Raw genomic sequence first — 12,075 nt, 5'->3', positions numbered from 1 at the left:
GCATGTGTTCCATCCATCAGTATCCTCGTGCCAGGATGTCATAGCTTTCAGTGAGAACAGCTTGCAGTTCTCTGCCAATGGAGAAACAGTTGCATAATGACGCTTCTGTCTCCTGCCAAAATTTTAGTGGCATCAGCCTACTGTAACCATGCGGATGGCATGACATATAAACTATAACCCAGGACGAGGCATAGTTTTATTAATTAAAAAAAAAATGTTGAATCAGTAGTGAGACTCTTACCAGTTACTCTTGGGCTTATCCCGGTCAAATATAACAAAAAGCACACATTCACTCCTACTTTAACTGTTTATACACACACACACATAGTTCCATGTAGGCCAGTTTTAAGACGAATGCCTTCAACCTACAAATGTATCACTTGACAGAGAGCAAAGCTAGGCTGTCTGTATTAAGGATCAAAATTGCATTAATGTTTTCTTCATAAGACACATACATTTCAAATCATGTTGGCAAATCTGGAAAACTGAAACTTTTGGTCCTCCACATTTAGAATAGGTCTTACTTATCAGTCTAGTGTGCAGACATTTTGTCTTCTTAGGTGGCTTTTCCAATGGATTCCCATTAGAATGTATTTCTGTATGGCAGGCTTAATGCCGTTACATTGTATAATGGCAGTGGCTTACTGGCCCAGACTCTCACACACAGGCTGATTATAGTCCTTTGTATAGCTTCAACCTAGCCAGAGGAAGACGTCCCATTTCTCTTCATTTCTGACCCTTGTTTATGTTCTTGCAAGTCCGACCTTGCTCAGTTTATCCAAAAGTAGATGCATGCTTAAACCGATACCCTTCCTAAAAGACACATCTAAACCCCATGTGGATGTTAAAAAAGATTTGAAACATGAGAGTGGTGGAGTTATATGTTCGTGTTTGTCATAAATACCAAAGGATTTTAAATACTCTCAGAGAAACAGTGCCCTGGTTTATCATCCCAAAGATAGCATCAGGGTGGGAGAAGTTCTTAGTTGTCCTATCAGTTACCTAGGAACCAAGCTTTATTTGACTTTGTAGGAGGAGATGGCAAGCTTTGTGTTGGAAGTGTATCTACTGGAGTTTTGGGTTGGAGACAGTCAGCTTTATCTGCTGTAGAGTCGCATGCTAAAGCCCCTTCATTACAAAGGTGCCTGAAATTCTTTCCCCATGAGTGATATAGCGCCTGTTCATATAGTGTAAGGCTTTAACAAACTAAAATTAGAAAGAGGATAAAATGTTAGGCAAAACCCTGTACAGTTAATATATTTACAATGTGAATCCATACGAAATAATGTAAAAGGCTTTTGGAGCCTTTGAAAGCTTAATATTCCTGTCACTGTTCTACTTGCTAAGTTTCTCTAAAAGCCGTGTGCTGTCTTTTGAGACTGAGTGCTTTCATATTGCTGTCAATAAATGTACATTTGGGCGGATTTCAAGCACTCCAGGAATTTCCAGGAAACTTCAATTAACTTTAATTAGTATGACATAATCACCAAGTTGGTGATGTTCGTCATGTTATCTACCCTACTACAGTGAAGTTTTGTGTCCCTTGCGCCTTCAAACACACGATTGAGTTTGTTCCCTTGATAGCATTGGTCTATATTTAGGAGGGCCCTGTGACTGTTGGCAGAGCGTGTCAGATTCCTATGGTATGCTCCTTTCTGGCCGGACTTGCACCTGCTGCAAGCTATAACCCTATGCTCCTACTAGGCGCAGACTGGGCAGCTTCTGCCAAACTTCAGTCATAAAAAAATCCAGGTCAGATTTATTAAGTCCTTTTCTTGCAGAGACTTAAAGGGCGGGGCTGGTGTGCCCTCCTTTCCTCTTTTCTAATCTCTCATCTTTTAATGATGTTGTATCTTTTTATAATGTGGTGTCAATATGTCTTTCAAAGGGCCAAATGCGGCCAGACTGACTCTGTGGTCGGTGGATACTCTGCAGAAGTGCTGGACTCTGCTGGAGGTCGACACTGGCTAGAATGAGGGGTCAGTGAGGGACTGAAGACACAGGACTCCTTTGGGAGGACTATCGGCTAGAGGTAAAGTTCAGTTCAGTTCAGTACACCTCTGCTCTCTCTAAACGCACTCATGTGGGAGAGTTTGCTCTTCCATTCAACTCAGTCCGAGAGAATGCAAGGGCAATGAGCAGGTATTTGTTCTTTTTATTGCATTTTTGCTGTGTTATATGCTCACAATATGTCACCTTAAGCTTGGTAATCAAGCTTGATATTTAGAGTATTTTGTTATATGCTTGAATTGTGTAATGGATATCTGAAAATGGTGTGAAGTAATTCTGATTTCAACGAATTCAAGCAAATGAGATACAAGCAATTTAGTGTTTTGATTTGACTCAACATGACCACGAGTTTTTAGGTTAGGGAACTATTCGCATTTTTGATAAAGAAAGATGTGTATGGGTATTTAAAGTTGAGAAGGATGTAGAAGAAAATGAAACAATGGGTAAAACAATTTGAGCCCACATTTCATGCATGCCTTTATCTTATACGTAAGATGGAACGTTTTGATGGCATGTGTTTTTTTGGACACATGCATTTTTAAAAGTTTCAGTTTGTTCAGTACTAGATGTATTCATCAGTAAGACATAATGTTATGTTCACTTTTCTCCAATTTGCTATTTGTGTGTGTTTTACCATAGATTGTGTGGCTACACAGAGTTGTAATTTACTTTTTCATTTGTTTTTACGAATTTAATGCCTGACACCTGAATGTCTGACAACATGATTAATTTTACAGGGGATGTTCAGAGATTTCAGCAACACCCCTCACTAGATCAGGCAGCGTGTACTTCTGATTTGCCATACTGGCCCCTCTACACACTGCAGCACTGCATCCTGTGACACTGGGGTCTGTCGAGAAGCAATGGAAAGCTGGGTCCTAGAGGGGGACAGCTACTCATTCCTCAGCAGTGCTCCTCGCACCTTCAATCTGCAAAATAGGGATCGGCCGAATCGTGTTGAGATCTTTGATATCACCAGAATCCCGAGTCAACGTAGCGTTATTTCTGAGACTACCTGCCTCTGTGACATCTTTGGTGACGACGGTGAAGCACTTTCCCTCTCTAGTAGCCCGGCATCGAAGGCAATTTTCAAAAGGGAGGTGGATGAAGTGACACCTGTGGACGACACCACTGATTCATCAGGATCTTATCACACAGCCAACGACTCAGAGCAGTCGAGTGAGTCGAGTGATAAATTCAACGAGTCAAGAGGGGCTCTGCCCTGCACCCTCGAAACTGATTTAAATTCATCTGCATCAGTGACAGCTCCATCAGATGGTCTGGATACAAGTAAACCCTTACAAAAAGCTGACTATCTGGAATCTGACTCTAGCCCTCAAAGCACTGGGGTTTCCTCTGACAGTTCAGGAGTGAACTCATTTTCCTTGACAGAGGCCTCTCCCATTAATGAGCCTTTGAGTTCAGGAGTGATCAGCCCCATCAACGCATTTCAACGTGAGAAACCTGAAAAAAACTCAATACAACCACAGCCAACTGCAACTTATATTTCTGAGACAGAGAATGGTTTCTCAAGTCAAGATGACTTCAGAGATTTAGGCTCTCCACTTGATAGAACAAATATTTGTCCAATTCCTGTATTTTCAATCATACCTGAATCAAGAGACAGTCCTCTACTCTTTGAGACAATAGGCTCTGCTGATAAAATACAGGAAGGTAAAGCGGACACAATTTTTTTGTCTGAACCTAAGGGAAAATCCAGTTCTTCTGAAGCCTGGACAGCAAGTTTTGTGAATGAACAAAACATTACAGCCTCATACTCCGAGGAACTGTTTGAGGTAAACCATACTGAAAAAGGACACACCATCCCCTCAAATGACATAAGGGGTACCATTTCAACTCAGTCCGAAGTAGTTGAATCTAAAGTATTACCTAACTCATCATCATCTGAGTCCACAGTATCGACTGAGTTGTCCTCACCTGAAGCCACAGCAGTTGCCAGTTTACCTGAGCTTAAAGACATAGCTAACATTTCCTCACCAGAGTCCATATTAATCACTAATCCCCCTGAGCATATAGAAGTTGCTAGTTCACTCAAGCCCAAAGTTACCAGTTCATCCGAGGTCGAAGATTTACCTTACCTTTCCACACCTGAGCCCACAGTACTCACTAAGTCACCTGAGCCTACATTATTACCTACATTTTATTCACCTGAACCCCCAGTAGTCACTAGTTCAGGAATACCACTTACACCCACAGGAATTAATTTACCTGAACCTGAACTAGCAACTAACCTTACAACACCTGAGCCCATAGAAATTGTTAATTTGCCAGAACCTGAATTAGCAGTTCATTCCCCTTTATCTGAACCAACAGAAATAGTTAATTCACTAGAACCTGAATTAGCAGCTAACTTCACTTCCTCTGAACCCATAGATATTGCTAATTCACCAGAACTTGAATTAGCAGCTAACTTCCCTTCACCTGAACTCATAGAAGTTGCTAATTTACCAGAACTTGAATTCACAGCTAACTTCAATTCACCTGAACCAACAGAAATATTTCATTCACAAGAATCTGAATTCGCAACTAACTCCAATTCACCGGAACCAACAGAAATATTTCATTCACAAGAACCTGTAAACATTGCTAATTTCGCTTCACTTGAACACTCTATCATTTCTGATTCACCAGAGCCTGAAACAGTAGCATATTTTTCTTCACCAGAACCCACAACATTTAGTTGTTCATCTGACTCTTCTGTAGCCAGTTCAGCTGAGCCCATAACAGACAGTGATTTATCTGGGCTCGTATCTGAGGCAAATTCACCTGAGCCCAGAGAAACGGATACTTTACCTGAATCCACAGAAAGAGCTGTTTCAACTGAGCCCATCACTTTTTCACCAGAGCCTATTGTGATTACCACTACACCAGAGCCTAAAGTTATTACAACTTTGCCTGACCATTTAGTAAGCCCTAACCCATCTGAGTCCATAGTGGTGTCTATTACACCTGAACCGATATTAATTTCAATTTCTCCCAAAACCATCAATATATTATCTACCCCCGAACCTACTAAAATCAACCAGTCTCCTGAACCCACAATAATAACACCTGAATTTGTTTTAAAATCCCCATCACCAATGTTTAATCGAACCTGTGTTTCACCTGAAATACGGGTGACTTACTCAGATGAACCTAGAGCAACGCCCTCTCCCTCTGAAGATGTGAGAATGAGCTACTTTGCTGAAACTAGAGCCATGTCCAGCTCACCCCATTCTGGCCATGCAGCATCCCCACTGGATTCAAGAAGAACTACCCTGACCCCTGAGATGAGCACTACCACACAGACAAACAGGAGAAACCTATCACCTGAACTTATAAATAGAACTCCATCGCCTTACAGAAGTACAACAACATCACCTCAGGAAACAGGTTTGACATACAGTGTTGTGTCATCAGATAGGGTCATGACAGAGTCACCTGAAATTAGAGGCATAACTTGTAGTGTTTTACCAAATGAGATGAAGCATATGGCACAATCACCAGACCGTCTATCTGTCAGAAGCCCTGAAAGCTCAAGTCTGTTGGCTGAGACCAGAAATACGACCCCGTTCTCAGAGTTGAAGGACATCTGCTCCTCCCCTGAACTAAACAATGTCACCCCTGAGCCAGAGCGTTGTGTTTCAGAATGTTCTCTTGAACTGTGGTCCCCAAGCTCCCCATCTGCAGTGAAAGACACAGCATCCTCACCAGATGTACAGAATAGAACTCTATCACCTGATGTTGCTGCAACTAATTATTCACCCATTCGAACATACTCACCTGGGCAACGAGGGTTATCGAGCTCACCTGAAGAAAGATATGTTGGGGTTTCACCAGCTGCCACTTCACCAATATCTGAAGGACATCATCTTTCACCAATTAGTGCAAAAAGTGGAGCTAGCCCCTCCACTGAGATTCACGGCAAAGGACAACAAGTGTCTCCTCTCTCTTTCAAAAGCAAAAGCACAAGCCCTTTATTTGAACGTGAGTTACAGGATGAGTTACAAGAACAGGAAATGTGTGGGCTGGATCCTCATTCAAACACAGTTGCATCTCCAACGCATCAGTACAGTCCGATCAACCTGCCTGATCCCTCACCTGAATCCTTAAGAAAATATCCAACACCAAGGCAAGTAGACACTGACAAAATGATAGAAATGAAATCTGAATCAATACATTGTGAGAACCCCTCAAACTCAATAGCTTGGTCCCATTCTGAAATTGCCTCTAAAGTGGATCAACATAGTTGCTGGGAGGAAAATGAAAGACGGAACCCAGAAGCATTTGAAAGACAATCGGTAGGTGTGAAGGCACGCCACAGGGGATTGACATGCAGGGAAAGCCCCACTGTCAGCCGTGGTGACGGCAGTGGAGAATATGACTGCTGGCCATGGCAGGACAGGGAGGAGGGTAGAAACAGAGAGGGTGAGGAGGGTAAGGCGTCAGTTCAGGGGGAGGGGAGGAGCAGAGAAGCGGGTTACAGAGGAGAACAGGTTGAGCTGTCATTCAGTGCCAGGAATAGAAAGGGGCCTGCCAGCTACAGCACAGCTCCCACAAGCAGAGATCCAAAGCTAGGAATTCCTTCTCGCGGTTATTCAGAGTGGCTCCTCGCAACTCGACAGCAACAGAGTAAGATCAGAGCTCAGACCTTGCAGCAAGAAAACAAGGCTGGTGCCAGGAGGCTAAAACCAGTCCCCCGGAGCAATAACACTGGGCCTGGCCGCTTCTCCACAGATCACACTAGTGAGACCTCCAGCATGGGGAGTGAGTTTGATGAGGCTGACAGTGAGGTGAAGTGGCTGACAGACGTGGCTTTCAGTAGCCTCTCAAGCCCTCAGGTGGATTACCTGGACATGTATAACTCCAGCCACAGGTCGTCTACAAACGCCTCACAGCCCTCCACTCAGGAGAGCCCTGGTGCAACAGCATGGCTATCCTATGCAGACCTGCGTGGCTCAGGTCAAGGTGAAGGTGACGATGTCTCACGTCAGCCTTCATATGTGCCACCACTGGGTGCCTTGGATCCCTCGAGGCGCTTTGAGCTGGGAGGTTTTGAGTGTGTAGATGTGGCTTTAGAGAGCAAAGAGGAGGCCAGGAAAGGCAAAAGAACAGTTCCGAAAAGGCAAATTCAGCTCAAGAGACGTGACAACAATGAACCTACGACCAAGGAAAACATGGAGTGTGCTTTGGATTCTCCTTCTATGGAGAGACTTTCTAAGGATACCTTTGTGCGGCAGCACAGTACACCAGTGACCATTGAGGAGGATATGACAACAGATGACCCTGAGACAGATCAGCCGGACCGAAAACAGAAGATGCATAAGTCCTTGTCCCTGGATGAGACATCAAGCAAAACGAAAATTGCCTCATGTCTTCTTAAGAATGTACTGTCTAAGAAAATGCAGAGTTTGAGCAACCAAACTACACACGATAAAGAGGATTTAAGTCCATCTGAAGACATTAGCAAGCCCTTTGAGAGTACATCCCCACCTCGTGAAAGAGAGGACTCTAAACCTGACAATGATGGGTCCAGCCAGATTTCAGACAACAGTCTGCCACCTGTGAAGCCACCAGACAGGGAAGAGCAGAGTCCACCTCAAGTGGCTAAACAGCAAAGAGGTTTTGCGCCCAAAGTGCCTCCAAAGCCGCTGCGTTACACCCTTCCTCCTCTTCCTCAGGATATTTCAACGAGGCCTGAACCACAGGACAAAAAAACAGTTAGGAAAGGAAGTCCTCTAGATGCCACTACAGAGGGCAGAAACATGGAGAAACGGAAGCCAGAGTATGGTGGACAGCAGGCGGCTAACGGTAATCTTGGAGGCAAGCACAGCAGTGACTCAGCGAATGTCAGTGTCGGGAATACAGGCACAACTGCCACCCGAGCCCTGGGCATGCCGAGTGGAATGATAAACAGGGACCAGGAACGCCGTGCGAGACCGGAAAATCATAAACAACACAGTGGCAGGAGCATGTTCATGTCCAAAACGCCAGAAATAATGCTAAAGCCCTGTACGCCCAAGGAGAGAAAAAAACAGTCCTCTGTGAAAGTTTCTTTGTCTCCTAGTCTGGAGAGAAAAGCTGGTGACAGCCAGGAAAAAGTTCTGGAAGAGAAACAGGAGGAACCCGAATTAGAGGCCGAGACAGAGCCGACAGAAGATGAATGTGACACAAATAAAATAAAGAAACCCATGCATAAAGTGAGGGATGTGAGAAGACTTGTTAAAAATACATATAACCTTTCTTTTAAAGCTGCAGCCCCTGCTGAATCACCACAAGAGAGTGAGCCCCAGTCTCAGGAGGAAACAGTACCAGTGAAACCTGCCCCAATGCAGATTCAATGCAAAGCTATCAGCAGGAAGGAAAACAAAGAACCCTCTCAAGAAAGTGACAAGCCTGCAGACACCTCAAAGACAGCTGTGGACTCCACAGATATGAAGGCACAGACAGGTTCCCCCCACATCCCCCCAAAGGCAACTCAAGCCAACAAACTGACTTCAGCCTTGCCAAGCAAAGAACAAGACCCTGTTGCCCCAAGAATGGGCACCAACACTGTTTTAGCTGCATCCAGTCAAGTAGAGAAAGTCTCAAATGAGACTGGTCGACACCCAAAACCGAGCAGTTCACCTCAAATCCCTAGTAAAGTGTCAAAAATGTTATTTCAGCCAGATGGCTCATCAAAAGGCATTCCAAATCCAGACGCCCCACCTTCCCCACGTTTAGCAGCCACAAGCAGCAGCCACTCTGTATCTATGATACTCAAGGAAAAGGGGATGCAAGCTGACATTGGGGTTTGTGACGTTGTCAGTGAAGCTAGTAGCAATCCTCGTAAACACATTAACAGGATTGAGGTGCCACTGCAGACGTCCTGCATGGATGACACTCTAGGAGAGACACCCAGAAAGGAGGTAGACTCAGCCCGAAATTCTGCTGCCTCGTCTCCAAGGCTTGTGCTCAGTGCTGATAAGACTGTGTCCAAGCATGGTACCTCCCCAAAGCCACAAGAGCAGGACAAGAACGTTCCTAAAGTAACGTTTGAGGAAAATCAGCCATCACTTTCTAGAAAAGTACAGGGACTGACTGACTTAGTAGTTCCAGAGGTTGTCAGCATCAGCAAAGAAACCGCTTCCCCAGTGGCAACAAGTAAAAGCCAGCTTGTTACAGAAGTGAAGCCTGCATGTGGGGAAGCGAATGTACCTGCATTGCAAAAGAAATCAAAAGAGATAGAGCTTCCTATACAGGTTAGATCCATATCATATGACAGGCCTAAACCAGTGCTTCCTACAAAACCAAGCTGCAAGCAGCCCTTGATAGAAATAAGGTCGATATCAAATGAAAAAACAAAAGGAGACAAACAACAACCTGCAGTGGATAGAAATCAGGGCACAGAAGAAAGAAAGTTTGAAGCAGTTGCTCTTGGTGAGACAATGACAAAGCCAGCGCCACCAGTCCACACAAATAAATTAGCAGTATCAGCTCGCTCAAGCTACAGGCCTCCCCCAAACAAAATGGCAGCAGTATCCAGCTTGACTCAGAAAACAGCCACAGTTGAATATTTGAATGACAAGCAGGTCCATGAAGTAACCACATCTCAAGCCAGTAAAACACAGATGCCAACAGTTGCCACATCAAGAGTCCCAGGACAACCCATAATCTTGAACAAACCATGCAACTCCGGGGCATCCAATATGCCAGGCCCTCAGGAGCAGGTGATGCCAGACAGTACCAGTGGTTCTGTCCAAACAGTGGAGCCACTGATGGCACAAGCCCCCAGCTACACACAGCAGCTAGCTGTGAAATCACCTGGCAATCAGGCTCAGAGAGAGGATCTCCGTTTCTATGCTTCAGATGACCCTCCGAGCTATGATGACCGGGAGAGTTTCAGCCCATACCTCCTGCCAGACTTAGCTTCAAGAAGAGCAAACAGGTACCATCCAAATTCCAGGCCTCCTCCATGCTCTTGCAGCTCAACATGTTCCTCCCATCCTGGCCACCCTCGTCTCAGCCCACACACTCGCACTCCTCCCATGGCCCCTCACTCTCCAGGACAGTCCCTGCCCTACCCCGGGGTCCCACCTCAAGCCCAGGTCCGTCCTCATCAGTGCAGACCTGATGGTCAACCTCTGACCTACAAACCAGGCTCACCTAAAGCTCCTATGCTGAACCCTACCCAGCCCCCAGCCATGTTCCAGCCACTCCACCCCCCGCCTGCCTGCCCTGGGCCACTGCTGCAGCCGTGTGGGGAGGAACGGCAACCTCCTCCTGGTCAGCATGGGGACCGGCGTCCAGCCCATCATCCCACACAGCAGCAGCAGCAGCCACCAGGTGCCAGTAGTGGGCCATACAGTGACCATCTTCATCCATCCAGCATGCCCCCCATGGAGTCTAGACCCCAATACCTGTGCAGTCCACAAGACCTGGCCTCCTCTTATGGCCCAGAGTATGGGAGCGATGGGCCAGGGGGTGGTAATGTCATGTACCCAGACAGTGCTGGGGGACTTGGGTATGGACAAGGAGGCCCTCGCCGTGTTCTTCTAGACCCTGACACAGGGAAGTATTTTTACATTGAGGTGCCTATGCAGCCCCTTAGAAAGATGCTGTTTGACCCAGAGACTGGCCAGTACGTGGAGGTGCTAATCCCACAGCAGGCTCTGTCACACTCTGGCCTGTATCCCCCTCCTGCGGCCCCATACTCCTCCCTGCATGGGCCAAGTATGTATGCCCCTCAGTACCTCCCTTACCCTGTCCCAACTCATCCCCAAGCTACTCACCCTCCTCGAAATCCTGAGCCCCCGGTCCCCACAACGCTTCATCAAAACAGCATGGGTTACGGAACTCCAGGAGGCCAGGTGCCAAAGTCTGAGCTGCAAAACCAGCCACCTCTGGATCAGGGCTACCTGGAAAGCATGTATTATATTCCAACGGGAATGAATGCAAGCCCAAACCCCACACCGTCTGACTGCTATCATAAGCCCTCTAACTTGCCTACTTCAGGGAGTAGAAGATCTTGAGCTAAAGGACTTGAACTGCTCCCAGTTGTGTGGAGAGTAAATGAATGAATGAATAAATTGAGAGGCCTTACCTGTCCCTAGGGTAATAGCAGAAATTACTTGTGGTACTGTTTGTGTTAGAAATGTTGTTTGTACCTTAAATGAGAATATTTCATTATATTAAATTATTGATAGGTCCCCATATTTTTCACTTGGAGTAGGCTACACATTCTGTCACTGCAAATCACATTACCCCCATGCAAGCACTTTTCGAGTTTTTTTTTTTTTTTTTTTTTTTTTTGTTGATGGAATTCAATTTGTGTGCACATGAATTAAGCAGTAAATGTCATCACTTACTGAATGTTTTAAGGAATAAAGTTGCTGTGTAGATTTATATGTATAATGTTTAGATAAAAGTTTTACACATTAATTAATTCTGTTTATTGCCCTTCCTGAAATTCAAATGGCTGTTAAACCACATTTATCCAATAAAGAATCAGAATATAATTTATACAATGTTTGCTAATATTTTTGTACATTTTAGAGCTCATGAAAATACAGCATCTCTGTATGGATGGACCGTGCATGCACTCACCATGAGTTAACACTGTGATTCCTCCATTTTTACAGAGCACTTGTAGCAAACCAACATAAGCAATCCTTTTTAAATGTTCATGGTCTAAACACATATCACATTAAGTTGTGACACATCTTTCAATTTGAATTAAAATATATATATATATATATATATATATATATATATATATTAAAAATTAGCCACATGTTATATAGAAAGTGGTGATACCCACCAAGTGCCCTCCTTGTCTTAAAATATGGTGTAGAACTCTGGCTACCATTATTTCATGTATTTGTTTTGTTTTTAATCGCCTATCCTATGATTTTTGGGACTATGATGTGGTTGTTCATTCATCTTGCTGCATGCTCCCCCTGCCACTGTCAGGAGGGACTCTTCCAGTAGGGTTCAGGAAATTGAGAGATACTTTGTCAAAGAGTGCCATCTCATGGAGAGAGAAAAACAAGATCATGAAATGGTTATTCATGACTAAGCCCTTCA

At 44.8% G+C, this 12,075-nt stretch overlaps 1 protein-coding gene across 3 annotated transcripts; it reads left to right on the top strand.

Annotated features, from left to right (window-relative positions):
- The first annotated feature begins 1,523 nt into the window (after positions 1-1,523).
- On the top strand, positions 1,524-11,510 carry si:ch73-43g23.1 (mucin-17). 3 transcript variants are annotated; one of them, XM_042074875.1, is made up of 3 exons: positions 1,524-1,752; positions 1,889-2,032; positions 2,748-11,510. In XM_042074875.1, the coding sequence occupies exon 3, from the start codon at positions 2,874-2,876 to the stop codon at positions 11,019-11,021; it is 8,148 nt and encodes a 2,715-aa protein (XP_041930809.1). In that variant the 5' UTR covers positions 1,524-1,752; positions 1,889-2,032; positions 2,748-2,873; the 3' UTR covers positions 11,022-11,510. The 3 variants fall into 3 exon arrangements, with proteins under 3 accessions (XP_041930809.1, XP_041930810.1, XP_041930811.1); XM_042074876.1 differs by having other exon boundaries at positions 1,889-2,142; XM_042074877.1 differs by lacking the exon at positions 1,524-1,752 and having other exon boundaries at positions 1,847-2,032.
- The last annotated feature ends 565 nt before the right edge of the window (positions 11,511-12,075 follow it).

Source organism: Alosa sapidissima, chromosome 20 (genome assembly GCF_018492685.1).
Source record: "Alosa sapidissima isolate fAloSap1 chromosome 20, fAloSap1.pri, whole genome shotgun sequence".
NCBI lineage: Eukaryota > Metazoa > Chordata > Actinopteri > Clupeiformes > Clupeidae > Alosa > Alosa sapidissima.
This window is presented reverse-complemented; position numbering and strand designations above follow the sequence as displayed.